Source organism: Lycium ferocissimum, chromosome 4 (assembly GCF_029784015.1).
Source record: "Lycium ferocissimum isolate CSIRO_LF1 chromosome 4, AGI_CSIRO_Lferr_CH_V1, whole genome shotgun sequence".
NCBI lineage: Eukaryota > Viridiplantae > Streptophyta > Magnoliopsida > Solanales > Solanaceae > Lycium > Lycium ferocissimum.
The window spans coordinates 47626630-47649931 of record NC_081345.1 but is presented as its reverse complement, the minus strand read 5'-3'; the positions used below and the strand labels follow the sequence as shown (position 1 = coordinate 47649931).

The window sequence follows — 23302 nt, the reverse complement described above, 5'->3', positions numbered from 1 at the left end:
AAAAATATTTGACTCCCCAAATTGATCTGCCTTCTAAATTGGGACGGACCCATAATCGTGGATCCTTCCTTCCAATTGAGTCCTACGCGCCACGTGAATTATTGTCTACTTGCATGTCCTAGTTATTGACTTTGTTGTACCATCCATGATGCTCGACATAAGGACATTTAGTTCGGAACTTTTTATTAGACAAAAAGATCAGTTATCAAAATAGGGACAATTTTTAACTACCGATACCTCACCCAAAAATCGTATTAATAGAAATTTCGTTCCTTTCTAATTTTTTTTGTTTTAGATTTTCTATTCGATATTCGCATTAGGACCGACTGAATTCAGAATCGCACCGAGAAGTCACGCATTAAGAGATAAAACACCCCCTAACAAAGACAATTTCATTTTCGGACTCCGAATCCAAAATAGTCGAAAATAAAAAGCAATTTGTTTGAAGGAGAGTCAAACAATTTTTTCTTTGACTACGATTTTCTCCAACACTTTTCATACTTTTTCTGTATTTTTCAAAAATAGAAATTTTATTATAAAATATTGAAAGAATCTATGTTTAAAATCATTTTTTTGCGCTGAGTGCCCTTCTTTTGGGGTGGTCTTTAAATTTTGCCCCTCATATTTGTGGTCTTTAAATTATGCCCCTCATATTCATTGGTCTTTAATTTTTGCCCTTCGCATTGCAAAAGTTTTAGGGCCGAAATCAAGTTCGAACCTCGCTTTAAAGCATAAATTAAAAAAAAAATCGCAAGAAAAGGTTTGGGTCCAACGCATACTTTTGTTAAGGAATTACAAAAGACCTAAATATTGACTTGGCATAAGTATCTGGTCCGTTATAACTTTGATAATTCCTTCACAAAGTTATGCCGGGGGCATACTTTTAATGGGAAAAACTTTATCTTGGGACGGCGTAACTGCCGGGAAGGAATTATCAAAGTTATGCGGGACGCAGATACTTACGCCAAGTTCCTTAACAAAGTTATCAGGGGGCAACTTTGATAATTTTCATGAGATTATGCCGGTGGGGCATACTTTTAATGGGCAAACTTTTATCTGATATTTTTTAAATATGTATTATAAAAGGCATAAGTATCCGGTCCGTATAACTTTAGTAATTCCGACAAAAGTATAGCGAAATTTAAAAAATTTTTTTTAAAATTTTAAATGGTTCGAACTGGAACTATGGGTGTTAGCGAAGAAAAATTTAAAGATTTCAAATGAGGAGGCAAAATTTAAAGACCACCTCAAAGAAGGCGAACAGTGCACTGCGCAAAAAATCGCCCTTTAAAATTAAGTAAAAAAACTGTTTGACTCCCTAAACTAATCTACCTTCCAAATTGGGACGGGCCCATAATCGTGGATCCTTCCCTTCCAATTGAGTCCTACGCGCCACGTGAATTATTTTTAAAAAAAAAAAATTGGACAAACTCCCTTATATTAGAAACCATTGAATTCCATTTGATAATGAGTAAAAAAGAAGAATTATCTCAACACCCTCATTTCCGCTACTTTCTTCGCGTCACACAAATTTCTTCCCAAAGTCCAAACTTTTTCTCATTTTCTTCTCTTAAAATATCTCTTTCTTTTTTCTCACAAACACACAGATTACCCGAAACTGGCGGGTAATACTTTCTTGGTTTATTTTTCCTTTGTGGGTCAGTTTTAATTTCCATCAAAAATCAAAGAAAAGTCTCCAATTTTTCTTGGTTTTGAGTAATCTTGAAGTTTGGCTGAAAGTTTTATTCTCTTTATCTTGTGGGTTTTGACTAGCAGAAAATTTCGCCGGAAACTTTATGTTTATCTTTTAACTCTTGTTTAAATTTTCCATAAATAATACTACTGTCGTTTTAAAAGACGTGGTATTCTTGTCCTTTCATTCTATTTTAAAATAAGTGATCTTTTACCAAATCAAGAAAATATCAATTAGTATTTTCTTTCAAATTTACTCTTAGTTAAATAAATGGAGTTTTTGGTAATCTTGTTAAAGAGCTACTCCCTGTGTTTATAAATAAATAGCGCTTTAGGCTTAAGAAATCGATCTTATTCTTTCAAAACTATCCTTATTTACATAATCAAGAATCATTAAGTAGTTTTTTTTTTTCTAGATATTTAATTAGAGGTAAGTTAGTAAAAACACTTTTAATTTTTTAAGAGTAAATAATTTCTTAAGAGGCGTGTATAAGCTAAAAAATTATTTATCATGAAACAGAAGAGCTCTTTTCTTTTTTAAGACATTTAATTAAGAGTAAGTTAGGTGAAAACAATTCTTAGTTTCTACGCGAGAGCATTTTTCTTTATGCCAAGGTAAAAATACAACTTATTATGAAACGAAAGAAATAAATAAATAAACTAATTGATCTTGTTCTTTTAAAATTACTCTTATTTATATAAATCATTAAGTAACTTTTTTTTTCTAGACATTTAATTAGTGGTAACTTATTAAAAACACTTTTAATTTTTCAGGAGTGAATAATTTCTTAAGGGTTGTGTATAAGTTAAAAAAATCACTTATCATGAAACACATAAATTCTTTTCTTTTTCAAGACATTTGATTAAGAATAAGTTAGCTGAAAACAACATTTATTTTATATAAGTGAGTAGTTTTCTTATATTACGCTAAAAACATCAATTATTATGAAACGGGACGAAGTAAAATTTTAAATAAACTAGTTGTCAAAACGTCAAAAAATGGAGTTCATGTATGCGGACCGACCACTTCATATTCTTACCTCAACACACATGCTATAAAGAAGGAATATAGAATCCCGTTTATATCTCTCATCTTCTCTTCTCCTTACCCTGTTTTATATTTCTTGTTTTTTTCCTCTCTTCTCCTTCTTTGGTTGTCCATTATTCACAGAGTTTAGAGAGAGAGAATCATTTTTTTCCTCTTCTTTTATCTCTCTCTATTTCTCTCAATCTTTGTCTTTTTTTTTTTTGTTTTGTTTATATTTTGCATATAATTAATGAACATGGACAAGGGATCAATGCAATCAAATCTTGATTGTTTCCTTAACTACACAACCCCATTTGTCCAATCTCAGTGTTTAGCCAAGGTTTGTAAATTTTGTTTGCCAAATTTCATTTCTTGATTTGTGTCTATAATTTGTGTTATAAAGCCTCTCTAAGGTAACGTTTGCGTACATTCTACCCTCCCCCGACCGCACTTGTGAGATTACACTGCGTATGTTGTTGTCGTTATTGTTGTAATTTGTGTTATATGATTCTTTTTTTGTTTTTGTTTGTTGCGTAGAGTGAGATTAAAAATTTGAATAAGCTATGGCATCCATGGGAAAGGGAGAAGGTGGAATATTTCAAGTTGGCTGATCTTTGGAATTGTTATGATGAATGGAGTGCTTATGGGGCTGGAATACCAATTAGATTGGATACAGGAGAAACTTTGGTCCAATATTATGTTCCTTATCTTTCAGCTATTCAAATCTTTACCAGCACTTCACCTGCAAATATTTTAAGGTATTCCCCTTTTGTATACATTCTTGTTTATCTCAATTTGATCATAGCACTAGAGTTTGGTTGTTGTTTGGGGCCTTGGGGTGGGGGTTGGGGGGTGGGGTGGGGTGTTAGGGAGTTCTTGCTTTTTAAATGTATTTGTGAAAATTAGAAAGCTGAATGCTTATGCACTATGTTGGAGAAAATGCAAAAATGGTTTCTTATGTTTGAGGGTAGGTTAAAAATAGCCCCTTAAGTATGCACTTAACAGTTTTGGTCCTTTAAGTTTGCTAAAAGTTATCACTTCTAGTCTCCGTAACATATTTACCGAACTCTGTCCGGTAGATTTGATGGGAACTATGAAAAAAAAAAAATTAGCAGGAACTCACATTTAGAGATACAATTTTCGTAGTTTTTGCTATTTTTAATTATTTCTAGAGTCTGGTGTTGCTTTTTGAGGTGTAATTTTTGCTACTTTTTAGTATCTAGTGTAGTTTTTTGTTGCATATTTTAGGAATTGATGGAACTTTCTTGGTTTTTTATAGTTAAAGTCCTTTTTTTCCATTATTTCCATCACATCTAACAAATAGGTGTTTGGTAAAGATTTTATGGAGACTAAAAATGTTATCACTTGGAAAACTTAAAGGATCAAAACTGTTAAGTGCATACTTAAGAGACTATTTCAATTCTACCATCAAACATAAGTGACCTTTATTTTTTAATCATTTTCTCCACTATGTTGAACTGGTCAAAACTTGTAAGGGTAGTTTCTTGCTTTCTGTTGAAGTTACACTAGTTTTAGAATTGTTGCTTATTTTGGTGATCATGTGTTTCCTGAAGTTTAGTCCTTCATAAGCTTGTTAATTACTCAGTAAACCAACTAGGGTCAATAACGGTTATGCAGAAGGATGAACAAGTGACCCGTTATAACATGTTAAACTACAATGATTGTGTAAAATGTAAAATGTTTGTTCTTTAGGGAGGAGGCCGAATCTGTTTGCGAGACGAGGGATTCTTTCAGCGATTCTTTAAGTGATGAGAGTGAGAGCGAAAAACTATCGAGGTGGGATGGATGTTCCTCTGAGGAAGGTGTAGTTGAACAAGATAGCTTAAGCAGAACGAACGATAGATTGGGATACCTTTATTTTCAGTATTTCGAGAGATGTACTCCATATGGAAGAGTTCCTCTGATGGATAAGGTATCATCATCTTTACCAAATCATCTCATTTTTGTGCACTAAAAAAATCTAGATAGAATTATGTAGTGTTACCATGTTAGTTTAGTTGCTTTTTCCTGCTTCTTACAATCTTCTTATAACCCACAAGTTATGCTAATGACATGCACTTTGGGAAATTAGGTGTAGAATTAGATAAGTTTAGTTGTAGGCCTACAATTCATAGGAGTAAAATGGAATATTTGTTTTAATTGGTATAATATACTCATATACACCATATTATACAGTTTTATTCAGAAACCATCAGTAGCATAATATCATATCATATGATATAATTAGAAGCCTATGTTCTTTCTTTATGCAGTTAGATTTATGTAATGCCACCTTATGATGATACAGTATTGATTCCATGTGAAATTCAGTCAGACCTCTCTATAACAGCCATCCTCTATAATAGCATTTCACTATAACAACCATGTTTCTTGTGGAACCGATCTTTCATGTTATGGTACATTATATGTTCTCTGTAACAACATTTCGCTATAGCAGCTAAAAAATATAGGAACAATCAACGTTGTTATAGAGAGGTTTGACTACATGTGGTTTGGATTTTTAAGTCTTTTTTCTTTTGATTTATGTGAATCTAACACCAGCTCATGTCGCCTTTCAGATTAATAGCTTGGCTGAAAGGTACCCTGGATTAATGTCATTGAGAAGTGTCGATCTTTCGCCTGCTAGTTGGATGGCAGTTGCTTGGTATATCAGCCTTTAGTCTCAGTCTCTGTTTGCAACTTATATCAAATTCAAGTAATTTAGATGCATTAAACTGTGTTTCCTTCCAAGTACTTATATAAGGTGAATTAAAATTTTATATTTACCTTCCACTAGTGGTCAAGGAGAATCAGGAGATCTTGTTTTCTCTGTAGCATATCCTACATGATACCATGACATTGATGCTTCTTTCTTTGCAACCATCAAATATGGAAAAGGGAATAAAGGAATGATCAGGTCACTAACTTTATTGAGGTGAAAATATGTAGGTACCCGATATATCACATTCCCATGGGAAGAACCATTAAGGACTTGTCGACGTGCTTTCTCACTTTCCACACCCTTTCTTCTTCTTTTCAAGGTATTATTCCATTTGTCCTTTGAACAACTTGAAATCACCTTTGCTTATATTCCCTTTAAATTTCAAGCTTTATTCTTCATGTCTTGTCCAGATATGGACCTTGGAGATGACATGGAGAATGGTAGTAGGAAAAGAAAGGAAGGAGAAAGCATTTCTCTCCCGCCTTTTGGTTTGGCCACTTACAAGATGCAAGGTGACGTATGGGTTTCTGATAGGAGCGGAAAGGACCAAGAGAGGCTCATGTCACTTTTTAGTGTGGCCGATTCTTGGCTAAAGCAATTGGGTGTCCAGCATCATGACTTTAACTACATGAGTATTCGTCGTGGTTGATAAAAAAAAAAAACTTGACAACGATGAAATCATCTTTGCACACTAACAATGGAATTGGCCTTTGAACTGAGAATCGTCGATGCATCTTTGTAAAGGCATTTGGCTTTTTACGCAGTCTCCTCTCCTTTTCATAAAGCTGAGGATCGCAGTAATTCAGTCTTTTAAGCTTGTGACTTATGTGACTACTTTTTGTATAGGAACGAGCCTAGCTTTTAAGCGATAAAACTTGAGATGAAGCGAGAGACGAGCTGTTGTGGCTCTTTGTAACTGTTGAGTAATTGGGTACATGATCATTAGAATGTTAATGAAGCCCTTTATCTTGAATGCAGTTCTTGCACTTTTCTATGATTCTGATAGACCCTTCATTTGTTTAGTTGTTCTTGTGCTTTGTAAATATTTATCAATATGTGATCTTTATACAGAGAAAGAACTAATCTATTAGTAATTGCAAAGAAGATAAATGGCAAGAAAAGATACTACTATGAAAATCAGGGTCCATTGACAGGATCTCTAGTCGTTCGTAATGGAAAGAAAGATAGCTACCACTACTTAGCCTCTTTTAGCTACTACTACTTAGCCTCTTTGTTGGGCCGCCAGTGCGAATGTTATGGTTTCTGGCAAGAGTTGTGGTGGAATGGTAAGTACCCTTTCATCCTTAACCAAAAGTTTTGTGTTCGAGCTCCGGATATAGAGCCCCCTTTAGGATGCTTTACCACCAATGTAAGGCTTCTCGATGCGAATTTGGACTTAGTCGGGCCCCAATGTGAGTATCGGATATCAAGTGAGGAAAAAAAAAAAGGAAAAAGAAAAACCAAGGTTCAATTCCTAATAGGGACAAAACATACATTAGTTGCTTTTTCCGTATGCCTAAGCCTTGTTAGGCAATACTCGGTACATGTGTTGGTGATATGTAGCATATTCCGGTAGAATAGTTGAGACGTATGCCAGTTGGCAGAGGCGGACTCAGGATTTTGACGTAGAGGGGGCACTAATGACCAAATAGCGTAATATTGACATATCAATTGTTACTGTCAAAATTTGACGTGCAAATCTTTGAAAACTTAATCATTATGATAAGATATTAGTAAAATACTATAAAGTATAAACTTTTCAACATTGGAAGAAGGAGAATATGTTTAGAATGGGGAAAAAATTTGATTTGGGGCTTCTCCTTCTTCTTCTTCTTTTTTTTTTTTTTTTTTGGTGTGTGTGGTGGGGGGCGGGGTGTGGTTAAGGGAGGACTAGAGAATAAAAAGAAGAAGTTGTGGGCTTATTAATTTATTTGTAGAGAATCTACAAAACAAACTCAACAAAAAAATATAAACTAAACTGCGATAACCCAGGTTTCATGTAAGGACAAAAGGGGCCCAACAACCAATTGCACCAAAGTAGTGGATATATGTTAGGGTCCTTTTAAATATACATACGTTTTCTACGGTGTATACACCATATATCTACTATGTTTTTCCGAAGTTAGCGGTGGCACGTGACCCCCTCCTAGTAGGATGGATCTGCCTCTGCAAGTTGGTTCGAACACCACGATTGCAAATATATTTTAAAGAAAAAGGCAAGAAATATTGGTCCTTACATTGAATGAGTATGATAATTTCATTAAAGCTCCCTAAAAAGGTATAAAACCTGACGTGGGCTCCTTTTGTTTGTCTAAATTCTGTTGGCCTCTTTTTACAAATTGCAAACACAAATTAAGTTTTTCTGGCTAAAGGTATGGTTTTTTTTCTTTTATTGAATGAAGTAATATAACACACGTTATGTATTCCGTAGAGTTAAACAAAGTATCTTTACTCCAAGTGAATCAATCTATAAATATAAATGACATATTTGCTTACTCCCAAGGAGAAAATTTTAATGCTAAAATACACTGTTATATGTATGAACTGAAATAAAAATCTAGAGATAATTTTGCTACGAAAGAAGGGGGTGGGGTGGTAATTGTAGTCCTTTTCGCACTTTAATCGTTACATATTTGAATTTCTTGGTATGATTAATTTAAATTCTCATCAAAAGCTTACTAAAGGGGTAAAACGCTCCTTATCAAAATTACTCGAAAGATTTGATTTTGTAATTCATCATAAATGTTATATTAGATAATTGACTTTTTTCACGAGAGATCAGTGAAAGTTAACGTAAGAGATCTTATAAATTAATACAAAATATCTTTGTTGGACATTTTCTTGGGTTCACTTGAGATTATCATTTGGTAGGAGGTACTAGAAAAAATAATGCTTGCATTAACCTTGTGTATTACTAATATCTTGTTTGGTAAACTTTTTCAATCTCATTTTGTATTATCGTATGTATAACTAATACATAGCAAACCGTGGTATTAGCAATGCAAGAATTTTTAACACTCCTACAAGCATGGCTAAAGACACAATTGCCCCTGAAATCTCTCAAAACCTTTTACAATTATTAAGTTTGAGGGTATTTTTGTAAACAATCAATTTTTTTTAAAAAAAATTATACAATGCATATTATTTTTAATACACCAAACTAAACAGTGAATAAAAAATTATCTCAACGTAACTAAAATCAGCACTACTAATGCCAGCATTATTAATACCCCTTATTCTGCCTTACTCTTTTACGCTCTACCAAATCAACCTCAAACGCAGATGCACATTGTCAACCAAACTGTCACTTCAATGATTTATTATATGAAGTAGAAGAAGCAATATACTATATCTGGTCTATTGTAAGTCTGCTTTTAGTCAAATAAATTCGGTCCAAAAGAAAATATCACTTTAGAAAATGAAGCAAGCATTAATTACTTTTTTCTCAATAATTTCTACAATTTTGTAGATATCTTCTCAACAGTTATTTCTCTTTTTTCAGAATCTTAAACGACATTTAAAATATACAGGAGGTAACATATAGTTTAATAGTACTATTCTAAACTTTGTGCTTGTACTAAATTCTTATCTATTATCATAAAATAATAGAATCAATACTTTAATATGGAAAATTTCAGAAATATACAAGTTGGTCACTTACATTGCAAAAAAATAGCTCAAAATTTACATTACAAAAAATAGCCCAAAACATACAAAAATATACAAGCATATACAGACACTTATATCAATACATACCAACATATACTTAATATATGTATGCACTTAAATTCTTATTATCTCACTACACGAGTCATGGTTGGAAGAAAGAAATTATTGTGGAAAAAGTTACAAAATGTCCGACGTGATTAGCGACGATAAAAACAGAATGGACATTTCAAAAATTTTCCCCCAAGTGACGCTAAGATTTCCTTCTAAAAGTCTAATACTTCCTATATTTTAATTTATGCGTCTTATTTTTCTTTTTAATTTCTTTAAGAAAGTCATTTTATAGGGATACTTGGATATATAGTACTTCGATTATTGATAAATTCTAATTTTGATTTTTGTACTATTTGGTTAAGCGCATTTAATCTTGAATTAACTAAAATGATTATTTTTGCTCCTTTTATATAGGAAATATATGTGATATTTAGACTATTTGTAGAACTTTTTCACCCTCAAATATGGAGTAGCAAATCAATTTTAACACAACACGTCGATAATGAAATAATTTAGTACTTAAATTTGTGAAGATTCACAAGGGATCAAAAGTGTGCATACCAATTAACTGAAGATTAAATATGCTTAACAAGAAAATAAAAGATCAAATTCAGAATTTTTCAATGTTTGAGGGGCTGAAAGCACAAAAAAAATTCCTTTAAATTATTAGTACTCATTTTTCAGTTGCAACATCCCAAATAGTATGACTAATATCTTTAAATTTGTAGCATTTTAATATATATATATATAATTTGAAATCATAAAATTCAAAAAACTTCTTTACTTTTTAAATTCCGACATTCGGTACTCAATTAAACTAAACCGCTTAAAATAAAATGAATGGGGTAATACATGCCAATATGCCATCATTAAGTCATTCAACGCCTTGAAAGGTTTAGACTTTTGGCGTCCATTACTCCATTGGAAGTACTTGTGATTCATTATCTTGGACTTTTACCTAATTTTTTGTACTTAGGATAATCTACGAAGTATTAATCAATTAGTTAATTGTCGTCTAATTTGATTTAACGTTTTAGATAATCTTGACTTCTTGGGCATAAGAAAAGTCCACTTTGGAAAACTCTAGTAACGAAATATGAATACGAATTCACAATAAGCCACTAAGGGGAGAGTTTTCAACACAGTAAATTATTATACCCTTTTTCTTCCCTTCTCCTTTCTATCAACCATACTGGTGAGAGTTTTTTGGTCCCTTTCTTTTAGTTATTCATCCGGTATTCGATATTCGATCTGAGGATCCGACTAACTCGATTCGTGTCGTGAAAGACCTATTAAAGGGGATTATTTCCTATCAAGATCTTTTTAATTCGCAGGGTTCAAATCTAAAATCTGTAGTTAAAAATAGTGAAATCCTATCCATATCATAATTTTAGTGGTGAGTTGATAATGCAGTCAACATATTATCCACTTACAAATTTCTAGCTTATAGTAAAAAATATACAATATTAATTATTATTGGAAAGGAAATGAGTCACAATAGGAGAATGGATAGGATAAGATTATATAATTTTATATACACTGTCCTCTTTGGTATAAGTAATTTTTATATCATTAGATTGTGTATACTTTTGTACAAGATAACTTATTTTATTTTTAAAATTACAAATCTTCCATTTTACGGAAGTTTACTTGCACATATCATTTGAACAATCTAATCGTGTAATTGAGGAGAATTAACTGATTGGATTTCATTTTTGAGACAAAGAACATCATGTTATCTTAAAAAGCACAACCACTAACCATATGGCAATTGGAGAAATTTTAGGCAACCCCCAACAAACAACTCCTAGCTACACATGGGGCATGTTGCTTCTTTTCCTAGTCAATTAGTAAAGGATGCAATTTGTTGTGTGGCTTTTGTATAGTTCAACTAGGAAATGGCTTATGCAATCCACTTTTTGGGAATCAAAGAAATGAGTGCATGATGAATATTTTACCTTTTCTAGTAGAATTTAATTTCTAAACACCAATAGTGTAAAAGAATTTCTAAATTATCCGGTCACTTAAAAGATATGGATAACTATCGATAATCATTCATAATAAGTGCGATTAGTAACCTAAAATAAATTAAGTTTTCTAGTACAACATTTTAAAAATACGCTAATAGTATAAAAGTTCTTTACACTCAGCGGTGGTTTTAGCACTTAAGAATTCATCTATACCCAATATTTTTGACACAAAATATATAGTTATACGTGAAAACTTACTAAAATTTCGACAAATAGTAAATTCAAATCCATAATTTTAAAAGCAAAAAAAGTTCAATATGAAAAACTTTAAGAAATCAAACCCATTAAGTTTAGATCCAGAATTCACCTCTATTTATACGAAAAGAAGCAGGGGTGAAGCCATAGTGCAAATTACGTGTTCGGCAGAACCCACTAATTTTACCTCAAACTTGGTATTTATGGTGAAAAATTTATTTAATATGTATATATAATTTATTCAGAATCCGATAAATAAAATGGATTGTAATTTAGAACAACAAATTAATAATCCACTCTGCCTGTGGTGTGTATCAGTTAAATTTTTTCAATACGTAACAATGGTGATTCAAAAGGTGGAGTAGGGAGTCACATGATTTAGTAATCGATGATTGGACAGGATCAATATTGGAGATCAATATTTCCTTAGAAAATAATTATTTTAAATGCCACTTAGGCTTGTGGTCCAATGACATAACGACGTTAAGTTTGGTATTTGATCCATCAGTAATTGCCGATTTTCCACAAAGGGTGACTTTTTGGATGTGCTAGGCTTTATGACATTGGGAAAAATATCAATGAATACCCTAAAATATAAAATATTTATCCGCTCATGCCCTTTAAACTATTTTCGATTCTATTCCCGTTGGCTAGAAATATTTACCCGACATACTCCTCGCCCAAAGCTCTTTCCGCGATACCATCGTTAAAGATATTTATATATCAAGACAGATCGGGAAGACTAGGAGAAGGACTAAAACGATGTGATCCATTGGACTCATCTCGATATTTATATATTAAATGACGGTACCATGGTCCCGAGTAAGATCTCATCAAGGATCAAGAATCCTTCCGCGATACCATACCACGGTATATGTATATAAGACGATGGTACAATGTAGAAGTTTTTTTTTTTGAGAAAAGTGTGTCATTTTTAATAAATGAACATGATCATTCATAATACCGTCTCAGGTATGTTTATATACCATGATAGTATCATGGAAGGATTAAGAAAAGGATCAAGATCTTACGATACCATCTCATTATATTTATATATGATGGTATACGTGAAGAGGGCGATCAAGAAGGGATCTAAGATCTTTCGCGTGATGCGCCATCTCATTATATTTATATACCATGTTAGTATCATAACTGGGGGGCATCTCGGGTAATTTTTTTTTCTAGGGGTACGAAAGTAAGAGGTGTGGGCGGGTAATTATTTTGATTTGAGGGGGGATAAGAGGTGTGGGCGGGTAATTATTTTGATTTGAGGGGGATCTTTCCCAAATTTTCACAATTTACTAAATTTGTGGAAGGAACTTAGAAAGGGTTCGAAGAAAGAGAATTACAAATGCAGAAACTTGGTTAGATTAGCAAACCGGTCTTTGGAGAAGGGTAAATGTATGAAACTAATCATATAATTAGAAGATTAAAATCCCAAATTGTACATTTAAATGACAAATAAGTGCGATATCAATGAACATTTAAATATCTATAAACTAGTAAAATTGTGAGCTTTTGATTCGCCTCTCTTTTTTTTCGGTTTCATGCTCGATGTAGGTACCCCTTATGTCCCCTGACAAATTTGGATTGGCACTGAAAAATTCCACTTTCGAGGCTAAAGCTATTTCTAACAAAGACAATTCCATTTGCTTAGCTCGAACTCGATATCTCTGATTAAAAACCAAGAAGTCGATAACAGTACTTATGCAAAATTCCAATTTGTTACGGAATATAAAGTTTTCAAACCATCGCAGTCCCAAATCGAAACTCGTTTACAAGCCAAATCTGACTATAGATGATAATACTATTTATGCAAATTTTTGTGTACGCCACTGCCTCTTTGTTATCGCATCTCTAAGGTGTTTGGTTAAGAAAAATTTGGAACACTTTTCTGAAAGTTGAAGTTGAACATGTTTGGGTTTGAATAACGCTTCTTTATAGATAAGTTTTTCAAAATATTTCCAAACCTAAAAAACACACTGTAGATGTGGTTGCTATCATCATCAACCACAAATATGATTATTCGAATAACTTATTCTTTGCTCATTCTATCACACAGATAGTGTTGTCTTCCTTTTCCTTGACAAAAACAAAATAGAAAGAAATTTATGGATCAAAACTAAGTTGGATAGATACAAATGATTGGTTCTATGTTATGCTTATTCAATCTTTAAAACTTATTTAACCTTATGAGTTGCACTTAATACATGTCACTAATCCAGTAACACTTCTTCTGTCTATTCGGTATGACTATGCGTCAATTCCAAGCAAGTTAGGATCGGCGAAATGAATTTCACTAGCTATGTCGCTCCATTTAAACTCGTCTCTATCCGATATTATAGAAAAACAAAATAAAAAATAAAAAATAAAAGTAAAAGAAGCGCTAGAAGTTTCCTATATTTTCTACCGGCAAACATTGTTAATCAACTCCCGACAAGATTTCCTTAGCCTATTCAGTAACATTCAGCAACTACACCTCAATCACAAGCAAGTTAAAATCGACTATATGAATCTTCATTGCCTGTGTCACTTCATTTACACTCATGTCAATCCGATATTTATATAGAAGAAAATTAAAATTAAAAATAAAGAGCATTAGAAGTCCTCTATATTTCCTACTATTAGCATTTAAATCTCAGATAGGAGTAATAGACTTCTAGAAAATTTTGGACCCATTAAGTAACATTGAGTTGCCAGAACCTCCCCCTTTTGTACAAAAAAATTTCAGGTCTGGCTATTGGATATATCTAAATCCTTTCATAACATTCTGCCTATTTTTAATAGCAGCAATTTTCTAAACCAGTAGCCAATCTGCAGATATTATGACCATCAAAGTTCTTTCTGCAGAAGAACTTCCAGCTATTATAGAGGGAGAACAAGAAGTGTGTGTGTTATATCAGGTTAAATGCTGGCAGTTCTTCTATTCTTTGTATATCTTCTAATGATAATTCCCTCTCTAACTGTGTCCTCGTCGCTTGCAAAACGTCCTGATGGAATAACACAAAACCATTTAGTAGAATATATAGAAGAGACCGTAAGCTACAAAAGTGAAACATTCCTTTCTGTTTTAGATATAACACCCTACTAGAAAATCGCTAAACTTTTACGGACGTTCCATCGGAATTTGGCTCGTTGCTAAGGAATTTCCGACAGAAAGTCGTCTGAAACATTACCGAATGAGCCAAATACCGATGGATTCTGCTGGAAATTAACGCTTTTCTGCTAGTGCCAATATATCTTCACCACTTTGTCATATTGATAACAACAGATCAAACTGCATGCTCATTTCATTTTCACATGGCTTTTTCGTCTAAGACAAATTGTTTGGAGCCCTTCTCTTTTTTCTTCTGGAAGCGGAAAAAACTTCACGAGATACATGCCTCGGGTAGTATTCCGGTGAGTGAACTTTCATCTAGAGTAATTTGCATAAATTTAATTAATGGGATAGCACCTTAAGGGAAAAGAAAGCATGCAAAGCATATGTGCTGTAGGCTAAGTTGCTCGGACTCGGGTGCGGGTGTCCGATACGGGTGAGGATCTAGAGGTCGGATCCTTCGTGATCTAAATTTTAAGATTCGGGGATAAGGATCCAATTATGGATACGGGTGCGGGGATTCGGCTAAAACAAATTCAAATATCTAAAAATAGAGTTGTAAAACCTAAATTATGAGATATTATGTGGAAAACTTGAGGAAAAAATATTGATCAAGGGGAGAATCCAGGAAGGAGATAAAAGGAAAAGGAATGACATAGAAATTTCTAGATACAAGGTATCCATTTTCTTCAATTTCGCCTTAGCTTTTGTTTTGATTTAAGAAATCATTGAATTCGTCCCCAATTTCTCCATCGATTTTGGTCAAAGTATCCAAAATCTGTTGACTAGATCGGGTACGGATCCCACACCCACACCCATGTCGTGTCGACACGGGTGCGGCACCGAAAGTGAAGAGTCCGAGTAACATAGGCTGTAGGTATATTAATTAGACTTGTGGCAATGGTAAAGTTGTCTTCATGCGGCCTATAAGTCACGGGTTCGAGCTGTGGAATCAGTCACTAATGCTTGCGTCAGGGCAGGATGCCGACACTACACTCCCTTGGGGTGCGGTTCTTCCCTGGACCCTGAGTGAACGCGGGATGCTTAGGGCACCCGGCTGCCCTTTATGTGACTGTTCTCCAGACAAACATGTAAATATTGAGCTTCAGTTTTGCCAAATTATAAAACTTCAAAGCCCTTCATCTCATAAGGGCGTGGCCAATCTAATGTGGATGCAGATCAAATTTCTATACCTGTACCATGCTTAAGAGATGAAGTCGGACAGACATGAAAGTTGCGTTTGAACTAGAGGACCTATATTTTAATGCTTTCTCCTAAGTGTTAGTCTTCAATCACAAAAACTCAGCATTAATAAACAAGTGCATTGAGATTAATCTTAAGTGATAAGCTCGTGACATATTCCACATTTGGTCAACATATGTGCAGAGGCAGAGCCAGGATTTGAACGTCCTGGGTTCAAATTTCTAGGATAACGACATCAAGTGTTACTAATTGGTTCAGAATTTAATTTTTGTTCACATACAGGGTTTGAACTAAAGCTACTGAATTTACCCAAACCCGTAAGTCAACTTCTAGCTCCACCCCCTGCACGTCTGCGAGGAAGGGCGAGTGTACGAGAGACATAGCTTATGTGTTACTTACTGAGAGAGAGAGAGAGAGAGAGAGAGAGAGAGAGAGAGAGAGAGAGAGAGAGAGAGTATATACGTTAAAATCCATATATGAAGCACGCATAGCCAGCCACTGCGCATCCATCATCGCAAATGCTATACAGTATAGAACATCAAATGCCTCATCATCTTCTGCAGTTTTTTTCAAAAAGCAAGTTCAGCCAAATAGAACAGTGATTCACAAATACTTAAAATTTATTTTCTATGAACCTTACTGGCTTACCTCCTATTAACTTAACAAAATTCAATCCTGGAAGACACCTTGGCTTTTCTGCAACAGAAAAAGAAGTATTAATGCTGGTTCATATTTTTCAGTTACTCTAAAATGTTGGAAGGTTTTTTATTCTAAGCAATAACATAATGTTTTCTAGCTGAAAGGCCATCTATAGATACTAACAGAGAAAACAAAAAATCAGAGAATAACCACCCATGACTATATCCAGTCCACAAATTAGTGCAGAAAAAAGAAGAAAATACATTAAGACTATAGTAAAAGGAGGACAAAAGGTGGCCAGGAAAATCTTAGCAAAATACTCCCTCTGTCAAATTTATGTGATACTTTCCTTTTTGGTCAGTCCCAAAAAGAAAGACATCTTTCTATATTTAGTTACAATTTAAATTTCAAATACCCGTTTTACCCCTAATGAGATGATTTCTAGCCACATAAATATCTATGACTTATTTTATTAGACTACAAGTATCAAAATTCTTCCGTTATTTCTTAAATTCTATGACTAGTGAAACACCTTCACATAAATTGGCACAAAAGGAATAATAGATAAGATGAAATATTATATTGATATTTGAATGCAGTGGAGATGGTTTTTAACAGTACGAATTAGTTAGAACATTAAAAGTATCCTCAGAAGTATTGTCAATGTTTTGCGTTTCTGTTTTTTGAAACGCATCCAATAGATTCAACGATAAGCAGTTACACAAATTTGCAGCATGCTGTCTACCTGAGTATAAGTCCAGCATCTGAATCAACATGAATGTAACATTAATCCCAGCAACTGCAAATGGGTACTCCCACGTTGCTCTCGATCCACTTTGCTTGCAAAGCAACCTATGAAAACAAGCCTTGATTTTGAATATCCACAATTAGTTATGATTATTAATTATGACAATCATACTATGAACCCTTATCCTACTGAGCAATTTAATCTCTTTGCAGAACAGCCGAACAATCATACCGGATATCTTGTTGCAAAATATAGCAAATTCTCGAGCGAAATAAATCCACAACCCCTACAACAATAAGATTTTTCAAATGAGATAAACAGCCTAGACTAAGAGCTAGAAGTGGGGAGATATTTGAGATATGCATTCAAGCACATATCTTAGTAGTCCCTCCGTCCCAATTTATGTGACTGCGTTTGACTGTGCATGGAGTTTAACAGTGAAGGAGAGACTTTTGAAACTAGTGGTTCTAAAATAAGCCATGGATATCTATGTGACTGTAAATCATCTCATTAAGGGTAAAATGAGAAGTTTAAAGTTAAATTGTTAGTACTAAATAGAGAAAGGTGTCATTCTTTTTGGGACTGACAAAAAATGAAAGAGTGTCACATAAATTAGGATGGAAGGAGTATTACAGTTGAAATACAGAAATGGATCACCTCTTTCCAAGAGGTCTTACACATTTCATCCTACGTAAAGTGACAAAAATATCGACGTGTCTTGACAAAACATTTAGCCTCTCAAAGGGCTGAACTTGACCTGAAGTCAGTTGATGGATTTGCTCCTTGCCAGCCCATTTCTTTCCATTGCTCGGAGATCAAACTTTTAAGCTTAACATTTGGAAATGCTGCATTCCATAAAGCTTGAAGAGCTTCCTGAAAATTGGAGTTAGTTATATTCTAAAATACAGGTTGTAACCAGAAAAACATAAATGAGATTATAATTCAAAAGAGATGCAGGTACAGCTGTTAGACACAAAATCCGGAAAAAAATAAAGGAAGCAGAGGTACAAGTTTTCCAACTTTTATAAAGTAAGTTACTGCTCTCATATCATAATAAAAACTAATTTATCATTGCGATTAAATGTAACAAAATAGTGATGTCGGTGTCAGAGAGACGGAATATTTGTAATATTCCCATAATGCCTGGGGCAAAACTGTTCTGCGAATATTACTAGTATAATATAATTCTTTCATTATTATTCTGATAAATACGTCTATCGAGTATAAAAGATTTTAAAACAATATGTTGTTGATAAATTGTAAAACAAAAGGTAGATAACTTGGATCAATAAATATAGCATTTCAAGTCCCTTATAAAAAATTGCCTCTACATGACGGTAGCAAGTTGCAATTTTGCTATCTCTAAGGCATTAATGTTTCATGGTAACAATGAAACAAAACTAGAATGAAATAAAAATAGAACAGGCATTTTGGAAATACTTGATGATCTAGGCGTGTTTCATCAAAAGGTACTCCTAGCCGTTCTTGAAGCCTGTGTAAGCTTTGTTCCTGGCAGAAATTAAATATATATGCAAAATTCACAATGTTAAGAAGGTGAATATTACAAAGGGAAGTAAAAAGAAAAAACTTCCATAATAGTCTCAACAAATTTCTACCAACAGAAAGAACCACTTAACAAAGGAACTGATTCTACCAGATAGGACACGAAATAAAGGTAAAGGTTAGATAAACGCAAAGGCCAATAGGGTACTCTGATTTACCTGAAGAGGAGTTAAAGGGTAGTTAAGATATTTATCGCTTCCGAACCGTTTATTGCTCGAGCGGTTGAAGATTCCTCCTATCCATGCTCGTGGTCCAACCATAGCATTAGCTGCAGCCATCAGAATATAGATAAATGAAACGAACATATTAAGTAAAGGTAACAACAGCCCCAACAAAAAAAACTAAGAGGTGCTTCTTGAAGTTTATATTTAAAGTCGTTTGTTTCAGTATGCTTTGCGTTATTCTAATTAGACCATGGTTATTAAGAAAAACAGTTTCTGTTTAGACAACAACAAAAATTGCAATGTATAAGAAACAGAGACATCACAAAAACACATATTTGTTGTACTATGAATTTAACAAAAAAGAAAGATTTGAAATATTAAAATACACTCCGGTGCACTACCTAGGAGAAACTTTTCGAACTGTAGATAAAAATAGTACAGATGCAGAGACATTTAGGTGGTAACTTAGAGAAAAAAAATTGCACTCACTAAAGCATTGAGCAAACTGTGAAATTACGTGAGGAGAATTGCATGACCATGCTGGCTCCTCATCTAGCTTCTTTCTGTGCCAATTACTTTCATCTTCATCAGCCTGAATTCATAAGTTCTGTGAGGTAAAATTAGGAATAGAAGTGTACTTGGCTTTATTATAAATTGCTAATGGAAATAAGTTACACAATGAAATGTGACAAATTCAAGCTTTGAAGTTTGAAGAAGAAATGCATGAAAGATATAACCAAATAGAGAGAGATAAACACAATCTAAGAGGCTTATAGCATGACTTCCAGATTCAAGATTATTTTCAGCTGCTGCGCGTGAAAAGGGTTTGGTTAAAGATAATTAAGTAAACTGATCACAATATGGAATGAAACATAGACACAAGCTAAATCCACTACAAAATTCTTATTTTATTTCTAAAAGTTAGTCAAATCGAAATGAAACTACTGTGTTAGGGCTCTAACTCTACTCCTTTGGTAGAGTTCACTCAGTGCAAATGATTTTGACTTAAATATCATCTATACCGAATGCACTAAAAAACAACAAATGTATCAAGTTGCATAATATAGATCATAGCAGAGTGCAGCAGAGAAATTCAAACAATGATTTCAAGAAAGTTGCAAGTTAATGCTTTTCAAGTCAACACCTACAATTAGTGACGACATTTCAATCGTCCTACCATCTAGCCTCAGATCTACGTATTATACAATCTAATAGAATGAACGAAGTTGTCCCACCGTCGAATTAGTTCAAAAGCTTTAACCATAGGAGGAACCATGGCAGATATCAAGATCAAATCTATGCTTGTTAATTAGCAGGAACTACTACACCTCAATCCCAAACTAGTTGGGGTCCGCTAATAGAAATCACTAACATCCATTTCGTTCAATTTGAGCCGTTTGAATCCACTATGTTTGCATTCAACCAAGCTATAAACAACCATACTTTCAGACAACTAAAATATTGCTAAGGACAAAAACAAGAAGAACAAGGAAGCAACAAGCATAGTTCAACTATGCGTGCATTCAGCATAGGAGGAGTCATTGCGGATATCAAGATCAAATCTTGCCTAGGATAACCAAAGCAACCCACATTGCCGAAGGATTCAAGAATGGCAGCGTGAACTAATGAAACCTATTATTCATTCCCATCATCTATGCTTGTTCATTAACAGAAACTACAAAACCTCAACCCAAATTAGTTGGGGTTCGCTAACACAGATAATCAACATCCATTTTGCTCAATTTGACCATTTCTGTTTAACTATGCTTGCATTCATTAACAGAAACTACTACACCTCAATCCTAAACTAGTTGGAGTTCGCAAACACAAATTATCAACATCAATTTTGCTCAATTTGACCTGTTCTGTTCAACTATGCTCGCATTCCCTATTGGAAACTACTACACCTCAATCCCAAACTAATTGGGGTGTGCTAATACAGATCATCAACATCCATTTTCCTCAACTTGACCCGTTCTGTCCAACAATGCTTGCATTCATTGACGGAAACTACTACACCTCAATCCCAAACTAGTTGGGGTCTGCTAACACCAATCATCAACATCCATTCCATTCAACTATGCTCGCATTAAACCAAGCTAAACAACCAAACTTTTGAGAAAATTAAAAGGAAGAAAGAAGCTTACTTTGTAGTAAGAGGCACAAGAAAGAATGCATTGGCGACGCCTTAATCTCATTAGAAAGAAAAATTTGTACGGAGATCAGATTTTTCCCACAAGTTTCATACAGAAAAGGAAAGGGCAAAGCAGAATTATAATAAACAGTTATTTGAATGATTACACCAACCCATGCTTCCTTCTTACATTTTCAAACTATCATCATTTCAATCCACACTCTTACTTCCAACCACCAAAATTATGTAACCCCAAAAAGGGAAAAAAGAAGGATAAATCTGAGATAATCACAAACAAATTGGAGATTAACACCTCAATCAAAGGGCACTTTTGTTTAATTGCCTTCATTAAAGGTGCAGTATTTTGGAAAAAAGTTCTTCTAAAAGGTGATTGAGATGCTTGCTCTTGTTTACATCCAACAAATAACATCATTACATAAGACAAAAAGGATAAAAACAAACATAAAGGTACTTTACACATTTGGAAATTGCATGTACACACATAAAAAGAAAAAGGGGCCAAAGGGGTTACCACCTTTTATTGGCATATAATAAGAGAAATTTCTGTTCTTGATTAAACTGTTCTAGGTAAAAGACATAAAGTTTGTACCTTTTATACAACAAGAGAAATTTGCATTCTTGATTCAACTGCTGTGGGTAATGGTGAAACCCAAAAAAAGACATAAAGTTTGCACCTTTATAGCATACATAATTTAAAAAAAAAAAGGGAGGGTATCGCCCTTTATATAATAAGAGAAATTTGTGTTCTTGAATCAACTGTTCTGGGCAATGGTGAACCCAAAAGACATAAAATTTGCACCTTTGCAGCATATATTAACAAAAAGTGCCACCTTTTATAAAATAAGAGAAATTTCTGTTCTTGATTCAACAGTTCTGATAATGGTGAAACCTAAAAAAGACATAAAGTTTGCACATTTACAACATACTTAAAAAAAAGGGTACCACCCTATATATAATAAGATAAAATTTATGTTCTTGATTCAACCCAAAAAAACATAAAGTTTGCACCTTTGCAGCATACATAAAAAAAAGGTCATCACCCTTTACATAATAAGATAAATTTGTGCTCTTGATTCAACAGTTCTGGCTAATGGTGTAACCTAAACAAGACATAAAGTTTGAACATTTACAACATACTTAAAAAAAGGGTACCACCCTATATACAATATTAAGATAAATTTATGTTCTTGATTCAACCCCAAAAAAACATAAAGTTTGCACCTTTGCAGCATACATAAAAAAAGGTCATCACACTATATATAATAAGATAAATTTGTGTTCTTAATTCAACCCCAAGAAACATAAAGTTTGCACATTTACAACATGCATAAAAAATGTCATCACCCTATATATAATAAGATAAATTTGTGTTCATGATTCAACCCCCAAAAAAAAAACATAAAGTTTGCACCTTTGCAGCATATATATATATATATATAAAAAAAAAAACACCCTTTATATAATAAGAGAAATTTGTGTTCTTGATTCAACTGTTTTGGGTAATTTTGAACCCAAAAAAAATAAGACATAAATTTTGCATCTTTACAGCATAAATAAAAAAGGGTATGTACCTTTTTATGGAATAGATAAAGGTAAATTCATGTTCTTGATTAAACTGTTGATTCAAGTACAAGTGATGGAGAAAAGAGGAAGAAAAATTGGAGAAATGGAGAAAAAAATATTCTTGGTTTCCTTTTTCAAAATAAATAAATATATATTCTTGGTTTCCATAACCAGCCATGTTGCTAAAACACTGCCTAATTTGTAGCCAATTTTTTTGCAGATTATAATCATTTGCACCCATTTTAGCTAAAAAAAAATTTTTTTTTTTTGGTCCGGTGTCCGGTAGCAGGATTGGTGCCCGATTAAATCCGGATTCGTCCTAGGTAGCTCCACATTGGGGGCAAAGCACTCCGTAACCAAGGGGACTTGAACTCGAGATTTCTTGGTTAAGAATGGAGTAGTACCAATCACTACACCACCTCATTTTAGCTAATCAAGAGTTGCATTCATTCTTCTTCCTTTTTTTTTTTGTTTTAAAAAAAAAAAGAATTATTAAGTTATATAGCATGAACCATGTTTGGTTTGTAGACAAGATTATATAAAAATTATTTATAATGAGATTGTAATAAATAAATTAATATTACTGAGTTCTTTAATGCAGAAAAATTGGATGTACAGTAGATAACATAAATGATCATAATTTTATCCTTAATTTAAAGTTTAAAAAGAAGAAAGTGAACATTAAGATTATTTTGATGTTTTATTTAAATAAACCACATCGATTACATTGTATAAAAAAGAATTAGATGATTATTTTAAAAAAGGGATATTAGATGACAACATA

At 33.4% G+C, this 23302-nt stretch overlaps 2 protein-coding genes across 9 annotated transcripts; one reads left to right on the top strand and one right to left on the bottom strand.

Annotated features, from left to right (window-relative positions):
* The first annotated feature begins 2653 nt into the window (after positions 1-2653).
* Positions 2654-6414, top strand: LOC132053378 (uncharacterized). The gene is made up of 6 exons (XM_059445379.1): positions 2654-3059; positions 3257-3477; positions 4433-4652; positions 5299-5384; positions 5669-5760; positions 5852-6414. Exons 1-6 carry the CDS (start codon positions 2970-2972, stop codon positions 6088-6090), a joined length of 948 nt encoding a protein of 315 aa, XP_059301362.1. The 5' UTR covers positions 2654-2969; the 3' UTR covers positions 6091-6414.
* A 7461-nt stretch (positions 6415-13875) lies between these two features.
* On the bottom strand, positions 13876-22746 carry LOC132053377 (uncharacterized). Of its 8 annotated transcripts, none has more exons than XM_059445376.1 (10): positions 22527-22746; positions 19318-19407; positions 18795-18904; positions 18514-18582; positions 17831-17946; positions 17305-17359; positions 17071-17191; positions 16335-16382; positions 16149-16243; positions 13876-14376 (listed from the first exon to the last, which is right to left on the bottom strand). In XM_059445376.1, the coding sequence occupies exons 2-10, from the start codon at positions 19337-19339 to the stop codon at positions 14281-14283; spliced, it is 732 nt and encodes a 243-aa protein (XP_059301359.1). In that variant the 5' UTR covers positions 19340-19407; positions 22527-22746; the 3' UTR covers positions 13876-14280. The 8 variants fall into 8 exon arrangements, with proteins under 8 accessions (XP_059301359.1, XP_059301357.1, XP_059301360.1 ...); XM_059445374.1 differs by having other exon boundaries at positions 19318-19392; XM_059445377.1 differs by having other exon boundaries at positions 19290-19392; positions 22527-22741.
* Positions 22747-23302: the final 556 nt, after the last annotated feature.

Excerpts from the sequence above, each read along its gene's own strand:
- LOC132053378 (XM_059445379.1), top strand. The coding sequence starts at position 2,970 with ATGAACATGGACAAGGGATCAATGCAATCAAATCTTGATTGTTTCCTT. Across the intron at positions 4,653-5,298 it reads GAGTTCCTCTGATGGATAAG|ATTAATAGCTTGGCTGAAAG; the intron begins GTATCATCATCT and ends GTCGCCTTTCAG. Across the intron at positions 5,761-5,851 it reads CCTTTCTTCTTCTTTTCAAG|ATATGGACCTTGGAGATGAC; the intron begins GTATTATTCCAT and ends TGTCTTGTCCAG.
- LOC132053377 (XM_059445371.1), bottom strand. The coding sequence starts at position 20,998 with ATGAGATTAAGGCGTCGCCAATGCATTCTTTCTTGTGCCTCTTACTAC. Across the intron at positions 18,583-18,794 it reads ACCCTTTAACTCCTCTTCAG|GAACAAAGCTTACACAGGCT; the intron begins GTAAATCAGAGT and ends AATTTCTGCCAG. Across the intron at positions 14,377-16,148 it reads CTTCATATATGGATTTTAAC|GACGTTTTGCAAGCGACGAG; the intron begins GTATATACTCTC and ends TTATTCCATCAG.